This window comes from Coloeus monedula (genome assembly GCF_965178545.1).
Source record: "Coloeus monedula genome assembly, chromosome: 8".
Classification (NCBI taxonomy): Eukaryota; Metazoa; Chordata; class Aves; order Passeriformes; family Corvidae; genus Coloeus; species Coloeus monedula.
Window position 1 is genome coordinate 24,839,567 of NC_138788.1, and position 21,535 is coordinate 24,861,101.

At 56.9% G+C, this 21,535-nt stretch overlaps 1 protein-coding gene across 1 annotated transcript in view; it reads left to right on the top strand.

Annotated features, from left to right (window-relative positions):
- Positions 1–21,535, top strand: part of SLIT1 (slit guidance ligand 1) — a gene marked incomplete at both ends in the record, with an annotated part of 59,372 nt that overhangs the window by 27,379 nt on the left and 10,458 nt on the right. Inside the window, 14 exons of the mRNA XM_082286143.1 lie at positions 16,620–16,691; positions 16,833–16,904; positions 17,310–17,381; positions 17,690–17,853; positions 18,250–18,397; positions 18,904–18,975; positions 19,227–19,298; positions 19,405–19,476; positions 19,599–19,742; positions 19,891–20,054; positions 20,165–20,188; positions 20,638–20,782; positions 20,918–20,992; positions 21,221–21,364. Of these exons, the coding sequence (XP_082142269.1) occupies positions 16,620–16,691; positions 16,833–16,904; positions 17,310–17,381; positions 17,690–17,853; positions 18,250–18,397; positions 18,904–18,975; positions 19,227–19,298; positions 19,405–19,476; positions 19,599–19,742; positions 19,891–20,054; positions 20,165–20,188; positions 20,638–20,782; positions 20,918–20,992; positions 21,221–21,364 (1,440 nt within the window). The remainder of the gene's footprint in view (positions 1–16,619; positions 16,692–16,832; positions 16,905–17,309; positions 17,382–17,689; positions 17,854–18,249; positions 18,398–18,903; positions 18,976–19,226; positions 19,299–19,404; positions 19,477–19,598; positions 19,743–19,890; positions 20,055–20,164; positions 20,189–20,637; positions 20,783–20,917; positions 20,993–21,220; positions 21,365–21,535) is intronic.

Sequence of the window (21,535 nt, forward strand, 5' to 3'; positions counted from 1 at the left end):
GCTCTCCCCGGGGGATGCTCAGCCCTGGCCTTCCCGACCCCTGCACTGCAATCCTGTCTGAGCATCTTAGGCGGAGATATATTTTACTAGCACTGTAAAAGGGAAAGACAGCTTTGCTTTAATTTTATGAGCTCTAGAGTACCTTGCCTGGTTAGGTGCTGGCTGAACTTTGCAGGGGCTCTGGCTTCTGGAGTTCACAGGGCAAATAGCAGTGGTAGCTGAAGATGTTCTCTCTTCTCTACGCTCCTCCCTTGCCCATCACAACCGTTTCTCCTGCGCCCCCATCTCCACAGAGCCAGACAGAACCTGTTCCTCTCCCATTCCCATCCATCTGCAGAGAGATGCCAGCGGGGTGACTGTGATGGCAAGGCCAAAACAGAGTGCTTCTGGATTATCCCAGCCTGGGGTTTTCCTGTCTGTCAGTGCCCAAAATTGTGCCTCGAAAAATGAGAATGTGAAACTGGGCTGTGGATGAGGACATGGCTCTGGGGAAGTTGCACTGTGGCTGCATTCGAGGACACTTACACACTGGGGGGATGCTATGGGGAGCTGTTGGTGCCCCCATGAGCAGGGCACTTGCAGCCGGCCGACCCCTGATCCCCCGGTTGTAGGACTGTCTTTACATCCTCTGGGAATCTTTGTGCTTCTGTCCTTGCAGCCTTCCACTGCTGGGCCTGGGTTTTGTGCTTTTGCTTCTTTTTTTTCCCTTTATTTTCCAGCCTCTTTCACAAAGACACCTATTCTCCCCCCACCGTGCCCTGGGGATTTACACAGAAAGCTCACCCTCAACACGGCAAAAGAAAGGCCCGGGCGGCCCCGGAGAGGAAGCTCACACAAAATGTGGTGTGTGGTTCTTTGTGTCCCCTTTGTAATTCCTCTGCACAATGAACTGCCCAGGCCACCCACCAGCCCCGGGCTATCCCAGGTGCCTCATCCCTTATGCCCCTCGATGTGGCAGCGGGCAGAGATGAGGATGCTTCTCGATAGGCAGCCAAGAGCACAGCCTTTGTGCTCAGAAAAGGGGAAATTTGGGCAGGATGGAGATCGCCATGTTCCTGCAGCAGCAAAAAGCACCTTGCATCCCCGCTAGTCCCCAGGCAGAGCGCTGGGGGTCCCTCCGGCAGAGCCCTTCCATCAGCCCCGCTCTGACGGCTTTTAACATGCTAATGACCCTCTCAAGGGCAGGAGCAGCTCTGTGTAAAACCCATGTTCAGCCCTCGGTCATGGACATTTGCTCGGAGACACAGTGTTAAATATTTATCCTCCCTGCCTCCCCCCCCAGCTCCGCAGGCATTAACAATAGCGATTGCAACCAGCCCCTTCCCCCTCGCCGGGAACATGTGGCTCCCGGACCATGACAGCGAACGTTATCGTTTGTACCTGTGAATTATTGATAAGGTATAAGATAGTTCTTGCAGTGAAAAAATAATGAGAGGGAGAGGCTGCAACCTGGCGGGCAGGCGCTGCTTCAAACCTTCTTCTCCAGGGGCAAAATGGGCGGTGGGACCCTGTTCCGGCTGGGCCCATCCACCAGCTGACCATGCCGCGCCTCAGCAGCGTGTGGCCAACACCCGGCTGCCGTTGTGCCTGGTGACTCCTCTCGCCATGGGTCTGGCTGGCGCCTGTCCCCTCCTGGCTGTCCGCCACCTTCCCCAGGGGAGATGGGCAGCTGCCCTCCCTCCCTGGCCCCACGCTGCCTGAGCCACCCGTGAGCCGGGGATGTCGCTCAGGCAGCTGCCCGCGGGTCGTGGGGGTGAGTGGGGATGTCCCAGCTCGGTGGGGCGGCTGCTCACCCCGCGGTGCCGCCGCGGGGAAGGGGCAGGTATTGCCCGGCCCTGCAGACGCCGTGGCTCCGAGGAGCAGATGGGAGAGCCTTTCAGCTGGTCTGGCTGGGGGGCTCAGGAGGTCTCTAGGGGCTGAAGGAGAGAGAGTGGTCCTTGGCCTGTGGCTTTATGGCCACCGATACACTGTCCCTGTGCCCTAATCTGTCCCTGGAAAAATGGGGATGATGCTGCTGAGTCCCTGGAAAGCAGGTGGCAGTCCTGAAAAGGGGTCAGTTCCCTGGCTTAGGGCTGCCATTTGGTTGGAATCTGAATGCAGAGTGTCCATCCCCATAGCTGTGTCCCAGAGAGCCCCTGTGTCTGCCAGCTGGGCTCCTCTGGGCTCCAGCTCTGCTTTGCAAGCCCCTGGGATGCCATGTGGGAAGGTGCAGATGGCTCAGGGGGGATCTTGTCATGGTGACGTGGGCAGTCTGATTAAAATGGTTCAAAGCCCAGCTTTAATATACTTAGACCCTCAGCACTGCTGTGCTTTGCAGGGAGAGCATGAGCAGGAGAGTCCAGGCATTAGCGCGCAGATCTGGGCCAATCTGGGGCTGCACATCTGCGTCCCTGGGCCTGGTGGTGGAGAACCAGGGTCTTCCTCGTGCCTAACCTCCCCAGAGTGCTCTTTAGGTTGTGTGCATAAGGAAGCATTGCTGGGAGAGGAGCATTGAATGGTCTTCCCACCAGCCTCAAAAGATGTGCTGGACTCCTGGAGGGGCTGTGTCCACTCTTCTGCTGCTCCCCAGGCTGCTGCTTTTCCAGGTGTGCTGACACAGGGGTGGGCAGAAAATAGCAAAAAAGTGAGAATTAAGGAGTGATTAAGAGAGCACATATGTGTGTTATGTGTCTGCATGCTGGAGGGAGTGTGGATGTGGTGCGGTGGGCGATGGTTGCAGTGTGTGCCACAGTGTATGGACACAGCGTGACAAATTCCCAGGCAGTGCAGCAGTGCGAGCCCCCAGCCCGAGGGTGCTCCAGCCTCAGGCAGCGTCACCCTGGGCACGAGCTGCAGCGTGGGAGCTGTAGCAAGGAAGGGGTTGAGTACAGCTCTCGCTCTCACTGCAGCAGAGCATCCCTGAGCAGGTGATTGATCCTGGCATTAAAGGCTCTGGGAATGTGGGCCCTTGTCTCACCCTCCCGCTCCCTGATTTGCCTCCAGCCATGCAGCAAATACAGGCCAGTCCACTCGGGTAGCAACTTTGAAGTGTGAATTTCAAAAACTCTCTCTGTCATCATCCCCTCTCCTGTGTCTGATGGGATGCACAGGGAGCAGCAGGAACACCAGGCACATGAAACAGCCCTGTTCAAAGCCTGGCACTGCAGCTCCCGCTTGCTAGCTGAGTTAAGTTTGCAGGCAATTACCAGGTGGTGTTCCCTGCCTTTGCTCCCGGCCTTTTTCCTTGCAAACCACTGGCTCTCTGCTCTGCTTTTAGGGGTAGAGCCTGGCACCAGAGCAGACGCAAACACCAGAGCACATAGACACTGTGTGGGGCTGGGCTCCTGCCTGCAAGTTAATGTGGGGGATGCTGCAGCCCTCTTGTGCCCCATCCCATGGTCCCCATGGTTCCATTTCAGCACTGAATCAGGCTCACACCAAGCCAACACTGAGGAAGAGAAGTTTTCTGTGCAGGGAGCAAAGCAAGACTGCAGTACTTTGGCCCCCTTCTCAGGCAGACCAAACTCAAGCCTTTTTTTCTCCAGCTGCATTCTGGCTAGAAGGGTGCAGTGGGGATGGCTCATCCCGTGCTGGATCCCAGGGTGCTGCAGGATGCTCACATGCTCATCCAGAGCTGCGGCGTGTGTGCAGGGGGAGGATCCAGCCCCTTCCCTGCGCGAGGCAGAGGTGAGACAGTGCATGTGAACTCGATTTCACAAGACATCAAATGTGCTGTGGTCAGATGGAAATTGGCTCTTGGAGCTTTCTTACGGCACAGAACAGCTCCTGGCTCCTGCTCGCCCCTCAGCGAGTGGATGGGCTGATAATACGAGAAAGCGCCTGCTCGCCTTCAAGCCACTGTGCCTGGGATCTCATTTCCAGGCTTGCTGACAATTTGCATTAATGTTTGCTTAACTAACCAGGAGCCCTCTTACATCCCAGTTGCCTTTGCTGGGGGGCTCACATGGCTCATGGGGCAGCAGGACTGGCAGAGGCGTTTCTGGGCTGTCTCCTTTGTGCTTTGACAATCTCCAACCCTCAGAAAAAAAAAATCCTCTGCCAGAAGAGTGGGCCCTTTTCCCAATTTACTTGAAAAGATGTTCTGGATTTCTGTCCAACCAGGTCCCTGCATTGTTCCTGAGCAGGATTTCAGTGTGGGAGCTGGCTAATTTGCAGTATTTTACATAGTAATATGTTGTCAGAAATGCTTTCAAATGCCTATAATATTTAATTAGGGGGCAGATTTCAGCATATTAGGCAGGAATGGGGCTGTCTAATTAGTTATTGACAATTTCATATCCATGAAGGTAATTAAGTAAAAGCTGGAGGCAAGCTCCTGTGTATGAATCCCCCCCATTTTGGGGCTGCTCTGCGATGCGGCAGGGTTGGTGCCAGTTGTCCAGCCTTGGAGCAGCTTGTACCCATCCAGGGCTGCTGCAGGGTTTTCCCCCTCCATGAGAACCATTCCACATGTCAGGAATGCCCAGCCCGCAGTCCCAGCTGCAGAAGGACATCCCCACCTTGGTCACATCTCCAGCCCCTGCACATCTCGCAGTGCTCTGACGCTTTCTGGGGCCTGTGACATGTTTGTCTCTCAAACCTGGTATTTTTGGTCTCAAAACTGATCTGGAATCTGACAAAATATGAATCATCTGAGAGATGTAAGGGTGGGCAGAGTCCTGGGGAGACTAGAGTGTATTTTTAGATGGCACATGTTGGAATTTGACTGTTTCTTAGGGAAAAAAAAGAGGTTTTCAGATCTGAGTGCTCTGGGCATGCTGGGAGACCCGCTACTGGCTCTGCATTGCATTGCCGGCCTTCCCACGGCAGCATAGGAAGGAGGATGAGGTCAGGCTGTTCTGCACAGCCCCTGCTTGACTCTCCCATCACAGAGGACCACACTGGGGTCCAAGCCCTGAGTGTCTTCATGAGCCCCTTTATCCACTGCTGAGAGCTCATGGCATGGGCACACGCATGCAAACAGGATTGGCACCTCACCCTTCTGCTGGCCGCAGACAGCAGCCATGGCTCCAGCAACACCTGGAGCCAGTCCCTGCACACTTCCAGGAGCATGGGTGTCTCTGGGGACACCAGCACCCAAAGTTGCATCTGTAGCCTAGCCATGCTGCCATGTCCTTGCACTCACGCCAGTGATGATGACACATATTCCTCCCCAGGCTGCCCTGAGATGGTTCCTGCTGCATCTGGTAGCGGGATCCGAGTCTGTAATGCCCCCACTATGAGACAGCCACCCACCTCCCTCCAAGGGGGCCGATATCTGCCCAGCTGCACTGCACTGGTCTGGGTCTCTCCCCCTCTGCAGGGTTTGCAGCCAGGACCCCACTGTTCGGGAGATTTCATCCCCCCTTTTATCTTGGCGGTTGGAAGCCGGGGAGCCGATAATGATGAAGGAGTGTAAATGTCAGCAGGAAACCAGCTTCAATCAGAACTGTTAAAAATAAACCCGCCAGGCCTGCTCTGGCAGGGGTAATCAGCCTCGGCAGCTCCTCTCCCCAGGTCCTAGAGCACGAGCTGCAGTCGTGCTGAGCAGTGCCAGGCCACCTGAGCAACCGTGCTGGAGGCTGGCTGCTACCTCGGCAGCTCCAGCCCTGGCCAGCACCTCCCCTGGAGCTGAGAGGAGCAACCTTCCAAGCCAAGCAGGGTGAAGGGTCCCATCCTCTCTTCCTGGGCAACACCCTGACTCTCCCCTCGGTGGAGTTCCCCTCCGCAATTGTGGCTGCTCTTGAGCTCAGTCAGGCTGTGGCAGGAGATGTGGACACACAGGTAACACAGCCCCTGGCTATTCAGGCACATCCACAGGGCAGAGTCAGCCATGGGCTCCTGGGGTCACAGAGCCACTGTCCCCACTGTGAGTCAGATGCACTTGGAGCAAAGACAGGAGGTGCATTGTTAACCCCAAAGATAATTAGTCTCAGGGCAGTTTTGAAAAGGGATGTGGGGCTGCTCCATCACTTGAGCTTTTTCACGAAGATTGAAGATCTGTGTGAGACCCCTAGGTGCCCACAAACTCAGGGTCAGGACTTTCCAGTCTGTGCCTTGTGGTCGGGTGCTGCTGTCAGGCTTGATACTCCTCCAAGGCTCCATGCATGCATGGATGGATCAGGGAAATGGAGGAGGAGCACCCAGATGTGCCTCCAGCAACTCATTTCTGCCTCCCCAAAACAAGGAGTGGCTGTTGATCCCCAGCACAGGCAGGTCCGTGGGGTGGGAGCTGCAGCTGTACTCACTGCCTGCAGGCAGAGGCTTCCCCAGACCTGTGGTGTGGTCTTGTGCTGGGGGCTCTTGAAAGAGCAGCTCCGCGGAGGGAAGCCTTGTGGCAGCTCCCAGTCCGCTGTGGCTTGGCCATGACTGGGTGCTGCTCTATCAAATCCCCTCTCGGGAGCAATGTTACTGGGGCAAGGGCAGCCACAGCTTGGGCCAGCCTTGTGGCAGGGCTTTGCTGCCTGCCTTCCAGCAGTTCTTATCTTGGCTTTGATGTGTGTCACACGAGATGGAGTCTCTTTATCCGCCTGTTGGTGTTTTCCCTGCAGTGTGTCCCTGTGTTGATTCCCATACTCGGGTGCGTTGCAGCCCCACACTTGCTCTGCCATTTCCCATCCTCCTTTCCTTCTCCTATCATGGCTGTTTCCTCCCAGCCCTGTGCAAAATCACATCTCCTTTACCAGCTGTTGGGCGCGATTTGAGACGTCCCACTGGCTCCACCCTGGCTGCCTTTCCCCCTGCAATGCATCTTCCACTTCTCATCCCACTGCCGCCTCTCCCAAGTGCTTTCAGGAAGCCCCAGGCTATGAGACTTAAGAGTTTTACCTGTCTTAGTGCTAGTGCCAAGCACGAGGAGTGTGCAGGACCCGTAGTCATGTCAGGGCATCTCTCCAAGTTCTCTAGCTGTCTTGCAAGGTTCAGCCTTGGTTTCAGAACATCCTCCAGCCCACAGGGAGTTTGCTTTAGCTCTTCTTAAAGCTGGGGCCAGTTGCTGTCCCAGGACCTGCAAAGCTGAGGAGCAGCATCACAGATCCACAGCATTGCTTCTTGGCTCACCAAGATCTGGGACAGATCTGGGACAGCGGGATGCAATTCTCAGCTTGGCTCAGCCTCATTCACACCTCGGAGGAATCCAGGAGGGCTGGCAGGGCTGGCTTTCACACTTATTAGCAATTAAAAGCCTCAGAGCCTGGGAGTCAATTAGCTCTGGGCTCTGCAGTGCCGCAAACCCAGGGGATGAGCCTGCTAACGAGAGCTGCAGCCAACTCCCCACAGGGCTCAGGGCTGGCTCGCCGAAGAGCTATTTGCTTTTTCATTTACACCTTGGATGAGTGTTGCAGCATGGAGTTCGGGGTATCTTCTCGGGTGTGAGCTGCCAGGCAGGGAGCACACGCTGCATGCTGGAGGATGTAAGGCTTCATGGTAGGCAGGGCTGGAGCCTGGCACTTCTCAGGGCATGGCACAGCCATGCACGGGGTCATGATGGGCTGAGGGGGATTGACCTTGTCCTAGCTGTCACAGAGCTACACGGGAGGGTCTTGCTGTGGCACACTGCTGTCTGATGGAGGTAGAACCACACATGGTCCAGCAAATCCCTGCCACCACCCCCAGCTCGCTCTGTCCCAAGCTCTGGAGCTGCTGAGCTACTCTGATTTGCTGGGCATCCTGGAACATGTCTGTGAGTGCTGAGGTACTGTGCTCTGGGCAGCAGTTTCCCTCTGCAGGGCTGGGGGGCCTGACATGCAGCCCTGGGGAAAGGGACATCTCCGTGCCTTTTATTTGCAGCGTGTGGGGAATGTGCTGGAAACGAGCCAGGCTATGCAGATGTGAAGCAGGTAGGTGCACAGGCTGCAGGGTAGTGTGGGAGCTGGAAAAACATGCTTTGGTGGAGCGTTCGTGCAGGGATTTCCCGCTACTACAGGGTAAGACAGAAGCAAAAACATGAGAAGAGGGAAGAGAAAAGACTTGCTGAACATCAGGGCTACGGGGACTTGGGAGGTGGTGAGAAGCAGGGATGCAGAAAAGCAGGAGGCTGTGCAGAAATGGGGCCAATGGCTGGGTGCCTTGGCTCCCAGTGGCAGTGGGACACAGAGGCTGTGAGCCAGGCAGGTGCAGTTTTAACACTCAGTGTCCAACCAGACACTTGCTGGAGGGAATGAACCCTCACCCAGCAGACAGTGGGAACTGGGGTGGATGTGTCAGCCACACAGCAGGTCCTTTTGCAGAAAGTGACAGGCTGGCTACTCCCACAGGTGGGTTGCAGAACACTCCCCTGCTCACCCCAGGCTCTGCCAGACCACAGGGCACTGGACACAGCAGATGCTGTGGCTCTCTCAAGGCACTTTGGGATGTGGGGGAGCTGATGGTGATGCCTTAGCCTCGTGTTGGCTCCCCTTCCCGCCGATAACGAGGTTGCAGGAACAAAGGGACACTGTGGGGAGGGGGCGGTGACGGGCACGCAGGGTTTGCAGCTTGTTATTTCACTTGTGTTTCCATTAAAGCTCCTGCTTTTAACTTGTTTCAATCTCTGAAGAGGCTCCAGGGTGTGTAGCAGATGCTTTATTCCCTCTCCCTCCCACCCTCCCTCTTTTCCTTGGCCAGCTCCCCTTGTTCCCATAGCATCCCCCTTCCCACGGAGGCCGAGTCCCGCAGCTCTGGCATTGCAGCGCAGCCCACGCAGGAGCCGATCCTCGCTGGAGCTGGAGCAGAGCCACTGCACAGGCGCTGCCCTGGCAGGGAGCTGCTCGGCAAAGCCCTCCCCACACAGATCGTCCCACTCGCAGTGGACATCGCATGTCCCCAACTTCCCCAATGTCCAAACATGGGGCTGCTGGTGTTACCCATGGTGCATGCACTCCCATGCCTCCGCATCCCTGAGGTGTCCCCTTGGCACACACAGACACCGCGGTGGCACCCTTGGGCGATACCAGCGAGAGTCAATTGTCGAAATGCCCGGTACAGACAGCGGGTCGTGGCATGGGTCAGCAGTGGCCCTTTGAAGCCACTGAGATTTATGCATGCCCTGAAATGTTTTGCTAAATCAACACCACCACGCTGGGGCTGGGACTCCTCTCACTATCTGTTGCCATGAGCATATGTTGCCTTTTACACATGCTCTGTTCGCCTGTCCAAGCAACAAATCTCTCCAGCTTTAATGTTTTTGGAAGCATCTGCATCTCCTGGGAGGGAAGGAACCAGGGCCAGAGCCTGGGGTCAGCACGGCACTTTGGGTAGCCTGGGGAAGGCAGGGTAGTATGCATGAAGCATTGCTCCCTGCTCTAGCATTGTTCACTTTTACTCTTTACTGTGTGGACACAGTGGACGGGCAGAATTTGTTGTTAGGGGTTGTGTCGCTGAGGTCTGTGGTCTGAGATGCTCAGCACATCATGGTGTCAAGCTGTGTTTTGCCTTGCTGCAGCAAAGGATTGTTTTGTCCTTATATAGAAGGCTTGGCTCTGATTCATTGCTTTCACTGGTGCTGAGAAAATAAGAAAGAAAATATTACTACGAGAAACCTCAGGTGGGAATGGGGTCAGCTCTCCTAAGGGAGGTGATTATTTATTTTCACTTGAACCACAGTGGATGTGACCTGGTGCCAAGAGATGCTGAGGATGCTGGTCCCTTCGGGAGGACTGTCCCATGGCCTGGAATCAGCTGCCATGGGTGGTGTGTGAGCAGGCGATGATGTGGATACAGGGAAAGGGACCCTCAGGGCCTGGCAGCCTGTGTGATTCAGAGCATGGGGACCCTGCCTCTTGCAGGTGGGGACATGAGCCCTGCTTTCCAGCAGGAATAGAGATATGCATGAAAGGGCATATAGAGGCCAAACTCCCCATCCCACTGAGGAGCAATGAGCCCTGCACAGGTCAGTGGTGGCTTTCAGGCTGGTGTGGTGACTAGCTGGCTGGATGTCCTCATCTCCAGGATACCTGTAAGGACACCACCCTGCCTTTGCACAGTGCTTTGCTGTGCCACACGGATGTCTTATGTGTTGAATATAGGCTGCTGCAGCATCCTTGTCCCCTCTGTCTATACTGTCCCTGCTCCATGCACCCTTTCCCAGTACCCATCAAGGCACTGTGGGTCGGGAAGCAGTTTCTGTGGCTGCAGGTTGCAGTCTCCCCCAGCTCGCTGCGGGCTGTGGCAACCGGAGCTAGGAGGATAATGAGATCTTAATAGTCCAATTATATCCCATCGATTTACTCAGCACGTAATTGTTGGCGGCTGGGGCTGCCTGATGAACCGCTCCTCTCCGGCTGCCAGCAGGGAGGGCTGTGCCACCCCGCCCAGCCTGGGATGCTCTTCTTAGTAACCAGCTGTTCCCCCTTGAGCCCCTGTAGGAGCAGCGCCTCCCTCCCCCCCTTCCAACTCCCTGTCCTCCCCTTCCAGGAGGGGCAGCGATGAGAGTGACAGGCAGAGACTGGAGCAGGGACCCTGGTACCCTGCTCTGGCTGGGCATTCCAGCATCGGGCTGACCTCAGGTTGATGTCCCCCGTACTGTCCTGGGGAGCAGAAGGGTTGTGCAACTCTGTCTGCCACTAAAACAGGCTGACAGGAGAAGCGACTCCTGGTGGGTGGCAGTCCCTGCCAGAAGAGCAGTGGTGGGGCCATTGTCCATGCAGCCTGAACTGGCCAGTGTGGTGCTACCAGAGGTGTGCCCAGCTGGTCTCCCGGCAGCAGGAATCAGCTCCCAAGAATTCACCTGCAGGTGTTCTTGCCACAGGAAGCCATGGCAGGTGCATCTCTGCACTTTGCTTCTATGAATTTTCCTTTTGAGCTGGCTGTGGCTGAGAGACCCATGGACTCCTAATTTGGGGGATTCACTCTTAACTGTGATTTTAAGCCTGCCTTCGTGATTGTGTCAGTCATCCCTTGTTCTAGTATTATGAAAAGCAGTAAATCATGTTCCTTTTCCCCCACACCGTGCTGCTTTGGACCCTGTCTCATCCCCTCCCATTTCCCTTTCTGGCCCCTGCCAAAGCACCTTTTCCAGAAACCCCACCATGTTTTTCCTGAGTGGCAGGGGCTCACGCTGAGCTCACCATGCTGCACTTTGGCTTGTTTGTAACTGTGCTTCAGGCTCTGCCATCCCACCTTGTCCTGTGCAAACGCCATCAGCCCCAGGGCTGGGATTGCAGTGGGTGACAGGCAGCACACAGGCTGTCTGTGACATTGGGGATGGTGGAGTGAGATGGGCTGGGGGCAGTGGGAGGTCTGTCTCATCTCCCTTGGCCAGGATGGAGCCCATTAAAAATCAAGCAGTGTGACATAATGCAGGGGGGCACACCACAGGAGCCTGAACCTGAGACAGGGCTGTGGGGCCCTCCTCACATTGGCACTGGGGACTGGGGCAGGTGACACAGTGGGCAAAACTCTGCCTTGCTGCCCTGACATCCCACTAATGCAGCAGCAGAGTGGCTGCTCTCCATCTCCAGCAAGCAGCTCCCTTAGGGACACCCCTCCTTGGGCACTGGGTCTTTGCAGCACTGGGGACTTGTGTGCATCACCTTGAGTGGATCGTGTGGCTGGGACATGTGGGTGACGCTTCCCCCAGCACAGGGCTGCAGGTGCTGACACTGGCACACGCAGTGGGTTCAGCAGCTCCCGCCCTGAAGTGGCAACCAGGAGTGCAAAACCCCTGGGGGACTCTGGGCTGTCGCTATTAATGCAAGTGCTGATTAGTCTATTGATTTTTTGTAATGCAGGAGTCTTTCTGTCCCTTCAGCTCACCCCTTGTCCCCTGTCAGGCAGTGAAGGTGGTGGTGTGAACAGCTGTCAGCCCTGTCTCTGCTCATCCCTCTGCCCTGGACAGGCTGTGCTGGGACAAACAGCATGTGTGGGGTGATCTGAGAGACACAGGGTTGTTTAATAGCTGCTGGTGCCACAGTCCTTGCCAGGGAAATGCCATTTGTGCTCTGGCACAGCTGCCTCTGGCACAGCAGCAGTGAGGTGAGGCTGGGATCTGGGGAGCACTTGTCCCAGCATGAAACGCTGACGCTCCCCAGGGCTGGTGGCTTTGGTTGCCTTGTCTGTATGAGGCTTGGTGTGTGGTTGCTGTGGCTGAGCTGGTGCCTGCAGTGACTGCTGCCAGCACGGGTGGAGCAGAGCTGCTGCGGCAGCACCCGGCCTGCGAGCAGGGACCTGTCATGCATTTTCATTGTGGGAGCTGTGGGCTGGCAGAGGCTGAAGGGTTAATGCCTTTCATCTGCCCCCTTGAGTAGGAGAGGCTCTGAGAGACTAAGAGATAATAATGAGTTTCCAGCACGGATGCTGGGGAGGAAACAAGGTAAAGAGAAGAGCAGCCCCCTGCACTTCACCTGCCTGGAGTCGGCAACTGGTCCCGGGCATGTGGGCACTGCCAGGGCGGAAAGTCACTCACCTGCCACAGTGTGGCTGCACAGCCCTCGCCGGCACGCCTGGGACATGACACGGGCTGCAGCCTTGGCCTGGACAAGGTGCCTGCGTGGCTGCTGACACCGGGCAAGATGGACCTTGGCACCACGGCCGGAGCCAGCGCAGCGGCCGCTGCCAAGCCGGGTCGCCTGGCGAGGGCAGCGCCTTGCCGGAGGGCTGCCAGGCCGCCCCAGAGCTCTTGGCAGGCAGCGGGGGGCTCGGAGGACGCGGGGCCAGCGCCGCTGGGAAGCAATTACCTCCCCGCTGCGTCCAGCCCTAATCCCCTCACACGGCGCGCAAGGAGCCGGCTCGCCAAACAAGGCTCAATCAGGTTAAAGTGTGAAGTCAGGATTAGCCAAAAGAATGAGAGCGTGGTAAGAGCCCCGGCCTCCTTGCCCGGCCGCCGCAGCCCCGCTGCGACCCCCTCCCTCTCGCCCGCCCTCCGGCCCAGCGGGCTCTTGCCGGGGAGATTAAGGCTGCCGGGGTTTGTTTGCCTGAGTGGGCTCCCCACTGGGAAGCCATGTCGAACAGTTTTGCTCGGGCGCCCCGCTAAGCGCCGGGCAGGGCGTCGCGCTGGGGGGTTGGCTCCCGCCGCCGAGCCCCTGCCAGCCCCGAGGAGCCGCGTCCCCGCGCCTGGCTGCTTGCCGAGGCTCCCCGGGAACCGGTGGCACTGGCATGGGGCTGTGGCTGCCAGGAGAGGCAGCGCCGGGGCACCTCCTGAGTCGCTACAGATACTGCGCCGACAGCTGTCACACACACAGTGGGGCAAGGCAGCCGGGTGTCAGATCCAAGCAGGAAAGCCCCGGAAATCCCAATCCCTGACCACTGCCATCCCTCTCAATGTCCAGCCAAGGAGGACTTTTGTGGATATAATTTGGCCACGAGGCTTTCAGGGGACTTGGAAGAAAAGTGGGTGCCTGCCTTCTCGCCATCATACAGCTGTGGGTTGCAGCTGGCTGCTGCTGTTGTACAGGCATCTGCTGGGTTAGAAATCCCTGTGGGAGGTGAGCCTAGTGACAGAGGTGTCCTCCATCACCTCCTCACCCCTTGGCACCCCTGGGACAACCAGAGCCCTCTGCACCTTGTGCTGTGCAGGGACGAACTCCAGCTGCATGGTCCTCTGGGACCATGGCACAGGGATGGGAGGACCGTGGCACTGTGAATAGGCTGGCTGTTTGGTCAACCCCTGGATTCAATAGCCAGGAACTCTTAAACTTGGAGCTTCAGGACAATACCTGGAAGTGAGACCAGAAAAGGCAGTGAGGGTGACTGTGACAACTCCCTCTGTCTTTGCCCGTCCGTCAGCTGGTCCCCAGCAGGGCTGTCAGACCTGTCAGTGCTCGTGGTCACTGCTGCAAGCTGGCACTCCACATGCGATGGCAGTGACTCTCTTGTATTTGGCGGGGTGTGGGGCGGCACCAATGCAGCCGCCGCGGGTGCTGCGAGAGGCACGGCGGAGCGAGGAGAAGCCGTGCCATCTGCTGTTTCTTCTGCGCCAAAGTGTAAAGCAAACATAGCTGGGAGCTATGAAACACCAGGAGGGAAGGGGCCGTGCCTTGTTCCAACGCCGGGGCCGAGGATCCCACAGGCAAAGCATGTGTTTGTCCTGGTGTCGTCAGCTGTGTAACCATGCAATGTGATCTAAGCCCGGTGCCGGGGCCTTGCTGAAACCCTCGCATCCAGCGTCTGTCCCTCTTGGCTTCGGTACCCCCAACGGCAGCACTTCGTCGGTGACTGTCACAAAAAGCTGTGAAGGGGAGAAGCCTCGCAAAGTCAGTTGCAACCTTCTAGCAGCATTTCCCTCGCAAGCTGTAAATGAGCAGCTTGGAGACAGACGCCTGGGTTTACTCCCTGGGCACGCTGGGACTCCCATGTGCTCCAAGCAGAGAAATGGGATCAAGCTTTCCACAGGGGAACCAAACAAGCTTCAGGCAGGACCTGCCTGGGCAGGCAGTGCCAGAGCTGGGAGAGGGATGCAAAGCACTGAAGTGGGGTGCTCACCTCTTTGATGGATTTAATGCTGGAAGACAGGCAGCTGCCAAGAAGGAATGCAGTGCATTGAACGCATTGCTAGGAAGAGTGGTGAGCTGCACCTAGAGGGTTCATAGAATCATAGCATGGTTTGAGTTGGAAGAGACCTTGAAGATCATCTAGTCCAAACCCCTGGCCGTGGGCAGGGATGGCACCCACTGGATCAGGTTCCTCAGTGCCCCATCCAACCTGGCCTTGAACACTTCCAGGGATGGGGTATCCATACTTCTTTGGACAACCTGTTCCAGTGGCTCGCCATCCTCACAGTGAAGAATTTCTTCCTTACATCTAATTTAAAACTGCTCTCTTTTAGTTTAAAACTGTTCCTCTTATCACTGTCTGCCCATGTAAAAAAGTTGCTATCTTTTCCGAAGAGTTTTCTAAGGGATTCCTTCTGGGAGCTAAAAGAGGAATTGGTGCAATGCTGTCTTTTCCTGAAAGGTCAGTGCAATTCCTGGGGGTCCCCACGCTCATCGCATCCCCAACATAGTATGAAGAGAAGATGTTTGTATTTGAAGGAGTGCTGGGGTATCGGAGGCTGCTGCAGGTGTTTGGTCCTTCCCCTTTGGAGGGAGGGGGTCGGGCTGGAGTTCTGGGAGTAGCTGGCAGAGTCAGGGCAGGCAGAGCAGGCAGTGCAAACAGGGCAGGCAGCAGGCAGGGCAGCCTGGCAGTGCCACCACGTGGGTTGCTGTGAAACTGCGCCTGCTGCTCGCAGAGGATCTGGGCTTTTCCTTCTCCAGCAGCCTGGGCAGCTCCCAGGGCAGCATCTCCCTTCCTCTGCCCCAGCAATGATGCTTTGCCAGCCGGGTTTGGCTCCCCAGGAATGACCCAGAGTGATACACAAACTGTGCAGGGGGCAGGGGCTGGTGCATCACGCTGGGACTGTAAGGCATCTCCTTGGTGGCCGGGAATCCCACTGGAGGGCTAGGCAAGCCCACTGTCCTTGTGTTTTCCTTTTCCTCATGCATCTGTGCAAGTAACACTAGTGCTTCCCTCTGGGAACATTTTCTTGTTGTGGCAGTGAAGCTTTCAGCTGGGTTGAAGTCCCAATTTGGAGACCTCCAGGTATTTTGCAAGCAGCTTGTGCCCATTGGTTGAGCCCATTTTTTTGGTGGGAATGAGGGCATGGGGAGCAACATGGATGCTGTGCCTCCATCCTGACCCTGTCCAGCTATAGGGTATCAATAGCGAAAAGGCTTTGTTATGTTGAAGCAGAGCTGGTGAGCACTATGTGTGAAATGCTGACATCTATGGACACCCTGGGATGCTGTGTGGGCTGGGATGCGGGTGTCTGTCTGGCCTGTGTAGTTCTGGGGACATTTAATCTGTGCAGGATGCCCTGGTCCTACTTCTCACTCACCCATGGACTTGCATAGGGAAAATGCTATGTTGTGCCTCAGTTTCCCTGTGCCAGGAAGGAGATGGGAACTTGACTTTGTGCCCCAGAGGTGGCTGGAGCAGGACTGTGCTGGCACTGGGCTGGGAAAAGGCAATGCAGTTGCCAGCCAAATTTGGAGGAGCTTCTGACTATTAGGGTGGGAGAGGGAATGGCTGTTTGGGAGCCACGGGGAACAAATAAAACAAACAGGTCCTGCCAGAGCTGAGCCAGTCCACCCAAACCCTACTTGCAGTGAGATTTGTGGTCTTCATGGTCTTTAAAAACCAGCCCAGGCACGGTGGGGGATCTGACCTGCTGCCAGCCCTGCAACACAGAGCCCTTGCTGGCTTGGCATGCGCTGGCATTGCAGAGCAGGTGATTACACAGACAGTACCTTGCAGTGATGAAGTAAATAATGACCCAATTATTTGTGCCCTCTGAAGTGTAGGTCAGGCTCCATAGGAATGCCTCCTGGAGCCACTAAGTATAATTACCAGTTAATCAGCAGGGACCTGTAATTATAGCAGTCAGAGAGTATTTAAGTATGGAGGGTTTGCCCCGAGCTGTGCCACTCGGCTCTGCTTGTCAGAGCCAGGGGCTGCAGTGCCCAGGGAGCCCTAGTCACTTTCAGCCACCATGGATGGAGCCAGACTTGCCTCAGAACAGCCAGCAGAGCAGTGGTCAGCCAAGGACCTGCAGCCGAATTACACTGTATCGGAGTCCCTGAGGGATCACTGAGTGCCGGGGTGTGCCGCTGCCTGTGGTGCCCTGCTCCCAGGGGACATCACTCTTTGCAGGCACTGCTCATTTTCCTTCCTGCCTCTTCCTTCTGCAGGGACCTGAGTGAGAACTTCATCCAGGCCATCCCCAGGAAAGCATTCCGTGGGGCTACCGACCTCAAGAACCTGTGAGTCCTGGCAGTGTTGGGCGTGAGGGAGTTTGGGGTCAGGTCCAGTGGCAGAAGGTACTGGAAGTGATCAGGAGCACTTGATTGCTCTCTGCCTGGGCTGTCCCAACAATTCTACTTTTTTCTCTCTTTCTCCTGCAGCCAACTGGACAAGAACCAGATCAGCTGCATTGAAGATGGGGCTTTCCGTGCCCTGAGGGGGCTGGAGGTCTTGTAAGTGACTGGGGACAGGCTGGAGCCTCCAGCCTGCAACCCCATGAAGGATGAGAGTGTCCTTGGGTGTCCCCACTCGCTGAGGTGCTACAAGGACATCCCCAGCATGCCATTTCTCCTTGGGCTGGAGCAGGGGCTGAGCAGGGTTCTGGTACCACTGCTGCAGAGCTGTGCTCCAGGGCTGGATCATGCCCCAGGGGGCCACTTGGGTGCCACTGGCTGTGGGGAGTCGAAGCCTGGAAAGGACAGCAAGTCCTGCTGGGGGTTTGGGCTGTCTCCAGCCTATAGTTCTCCATCCATTAACCCTATGCCAGCTTGTTCCCAGGGGTTGGTGTCACCTAGACTGTCTCACGTTCCCTTTTACAGCCTGTCTGCCCTGACCTGCCCTTCTTTGTCTTCCTGCAGGACCCTGAATAACAACAATATCACTTCAATCCCTGTGTCCAGCTTCAACCACATGCCCAAGCTGCGAACGTTGTGAGTGCCTGGGCCGTGGTGGTGGTGGGAGTCACCTCCTGGGCTAGAGTGGGATGTCCCCAGCTCTGCTGCTGGTGCTGGTGGCTCAGTAGTGCTGGGACAGCACCGTGGGGAGGGTATGGAGGGGACACCCTTGCAGAGCATCCCAAGCATGGTGGCCTTGGCAACAGGCGCAGATGCTCTTAGGCCCCTCTGTATCTCCGTCTGAATGCCCCCACCCTTTGGAATGAGCTAGGCTGGGGCAGCCGGAGGGCAGTGGGGTGGGCAGGAGCTGTCCTGTGGCTGCTGACTGCCCCGTTCGCTTGCAGCCGTCTGCATTCCAACCATCTCTTCTGCGACTGCCACCTGGCCTGGCTCTCGCAGTGGCTGCGCCAGCGCCCCACCATCGGGCTCTTCACCCAGTGCGCTGCTCCTGCCCAGCTTCGCGGCCTCAACGTGGCTGAGATCCAAAAGAACGAGTTCAGCTGCTCTGGTGAGGGGGGCAGGGGAGGTGGTGGGTGCCAGGGCAGGGATATGGGCCGGGGGGACAAGGCTTGTGCCACCAATGCAGCCCATCTCTGCTCCCTGCTATGTGCCCCAGCTCAGAGCTTCAGAACCCACGCTGTGGGTTCATCTCAGGTCAGCACAGTCCTTGGTGTGGGGACAATATGGGGACAATGCCACCCTATCAGTGTGACAGTACATCAGTCTGTGCCTTTGGAGCTTTTTCAGGGGGTTGGGGTGCACTAAGACCTTATGCACCCCCTCAAGGGTGCCATGAACTGTCCCTGCATGCTGAGCTGTCACCAAGGTCCCTTCTTCAGGGTACTGGCACATACTGGCCTGGCTCAGCTCTTTGCAATTCCAATGCTGGCTGCTTCCCTGGCAGGACAAGCGGACCCAGCACATGCCCAGCTCTGCAGCTTGTCCTCTGGCTCCTGCCCAGCCATGTGCACTTGCAGCAATGGCATTGTGGACTGTCGGGGCAAGGGGCTCACGGCCATCCCCGCCAACCTGCCCGAGACCATGACAGAGATGTGAGTATGGCCCCACACCATCAGCATGGGGCTCTGGGTGGCTCAAGGCACTGGGAACACAGGAGCAAGCCCCACAGCTCAGCTGCTCCATAGGGCAGCAGGCCTTCCTTGCCCTCCTCTCACACTGCCTAGATTTAGCCCTGGATTTAGCTGCATTAAAAATGTAAATAGAGAAACAATCTCCTTAGAGGAATCCAATTATGGTGCAAAGCCCGTTCTGGGATGGTGCACAAAGCATGTGGGAGGCAGCAGGCACCCCCAAACCCAAGGTGCTGGCGAGGAGAGGTGCTTCCCCCACCCCAGCCACCATGGTTCCCCTACCTGTGGCACCTCTCCCTGATGGAGAAAGCCCCAACCACAGGATGCAAGTTGTCTCTGGGCAGAATATTTCCACACATGTGGGGTAGCTTACTGCGACCATAGGTCCTGCAGCCCCCAGCTCTGTCAGTGGGGTTCTGGGGCTTGGCCAGCCCTAGAGCCCTCATGTGTCCGTCTTCTCTTTGCAGACGTCTGGAACTCAACGGCATCAAGTCCATCCCCCCAGGAGCCTTCTCACCCTACAAGAAGCTGCGGAGGATGTAAGTGTGCAGCCTCTACCAGCTCACCCTGAAACCCAATACCCTTCACCCTGCCGGCCACTGCTGAGAGCTGACAGACATGGGGCACTGCTGTGACATGGGTGCCCCACATGGCAGCACTGGTAGGGGGTCTTGGATAACCCCAGCTCTGGATATTGGGTGTTGGGGGTGGTCCCCTGGAACTAGCAGAAGGGTGAGGACATGGCACAAGAGAAGAGGGTACGAGGCCACCTTCTCCCTTTGGGTTTCAGAGACCTGAGCAACAACCAGATCTCGGAGATCGCCCCTGATGCCTTCCAGGGGCTGCGCTCTCTGAACTCCCTGTAAGTGCCTACACTGGTGTGGATGGGGTGGGGTGGATATTGCACCCCCTTAACCATGGCCCACACCGCTCTTCTCATCTCTCACACACTGGCCTTTCTTTCCCAGGGTGCTGTATGGCAACAAGATCACGGACCTCCCCAAGGGTGTCTTTGGAGGACTTTTTGCACTGCAGCTGCTGTAAGACGCCAGTGGCTGTGTGGGATGCTTTTCAGGGACGCAGGGAAGCAGGACTGAGGTGCCTAGCACCCATGGTGCAGTGAAGGGGGGTCCCCAGACTCATATCCCTCCCTCCCTGCCAGGCTTCTCAATGCCAACAAGATCAACTGTGTACGGGCAGATGCCTTCCAGGACCTGCAGAACCTCTCGCTGCTCTCACTCTATGACAACAAGATCCAGAGCCTGGCCAAAGGCACGTTCACCTCCCTGCGGGCCATCCAGACTCTGTGAGTGTCCGCACCAGCTCCCATGCCTGGGCAGTCGAGCCTCTGGGGGAAAAGCATCTCCAGGGCTGGAGCTGGTGATCACCCACTGCCTCTGGTGGTGTGTCACCCACTGTCCCTGGCAATGTGTCACCCGCTGTCCCTGGCACAGGCACCTGGCCCAGAACCCTTTCATCTGTGACTGCAACCTGAAGTGGCTGGCAGATTTCCTCCGTGCCAACCCTGTGGAGACCAGCGGAGCCCGCTGTGCCAGCCCCCGGCGCTTGGCCAACAAGCGCATTGGCCAGATCAAGAGCAAGAAGTTCCGCTGCTCGGGTGAGAGCTGTCCCCAGCCTTGTCACAGGCATCCTGCAGCCCGGCTGTGCTCGGCCCTGTCCCAGCCTGGTGTCTGTGTGCAGAAGGCTGATGTGCTTTTTTCTCCACAGCTAAAGAGCAGTACTTCATCCCAGGTGAGTGGAGGAGCCACACACGTGTACACAGGTGTGTGCATGGTGCCCTTTTGGCCAGGCTGCCTGCAGGGGTGTTGTGCGAGAGCTCTGTGGTCTGGCCCAGCAGAACCACGCTTCATTTCCCATGTGCTGGGTACCAGGATGTGTTGTGGCATCTCCCATTGTGCCGTTACCTGCGTGGGCAGGCAGAGAGGTGTCTCCAGGGTTCAGCTCTGTTCACAGGAGGGTGGTGGGCAGTGCAGCACCCAGTGTACCCAGGACAAATATCCCTGCAGATAAGCTGCTTTGGGTGTGGAGAAGAGTAATATGTGCACAGGGGCGGGAATGAGGGGAGCTGGGGAAGAGAATGAGACGGAGTAGGGATGTGGGAGGATCAGAGGGAGATGGGGCAGGTGCAGCCTCCTGTGCCTCTGCCCGTGGGAGCCCATGCTGCCTTCACAAACACACAGGGACAGAGGATTACCAGCTGAACAGTGAATGCAACAGTGACGTGATTTGCCCCCCAAAATGCCGCTGCGAATCCGGTGTGGTCGAGTGCTCCAACCTGAAACTCACCAAGATCCCAGATCGCATCCCACAGTCCACAGCTGAGCTGTAAGAGTCTCCTCTCTCACTCTGCCTTCCCTTCTGCAGCAGGCACCTTGCTGGCATTGGGGTTTGGCTCAGGGTTTGGCTGTGCCAGCACTTTGCAGCCATCTGCTGAGCTCTTTTCACTGCTGCCCACTCCAGACGCCTGAACAACAATGAAATCTCCATCCTGGAGGCCACTGGCATTTTCAAGAAACTCACACATCTGAAGAAAATGTGAGTATTGGGCAGGCACAGCCATGTCAGGAGTATCTGAGGGCTGGAAAGGCACATGGGGGTTCTGATGCCAGGGCAGACAGAGGCATGAAATGGAGGCCATGTCCCAGCCTGAGGGTCCTCTGAGGGACTGGCATTACAGGGTGCTTAGTGGGATCTGGGGGAGGCAGAGTTCAGGATGAGGTCAAGGCAGAGCCCTCATCCCAGCCTGCTTTTTCCTCTTCACAGCAACCTCAGCAACAACAAGGTGTCAGAAATTGAGGATGGGGCATTCGAGGGGGCATCCTCTGTCAACGAGCTGCACCTCACTGTCAACCAGCTGGAGTCTGTGCGGAGCGGCATGTTCAGGGGCCTGGACGGGCTGAGGACACTGTGAGTCCCCTCTCCTCCATGAGCACCCAGATGGGAACATCCCTACTCCTTGCCTCCCTGCAGGGCCACCTCAGGAGTGCCTTGCCCACCAGCTGGCTGTATCCAGTGCTGGGGGGGCAGGCTTTTGCTGCTCAGGGACTTGCTCAGGCTCATTCTGCTGCCCAGCACTGA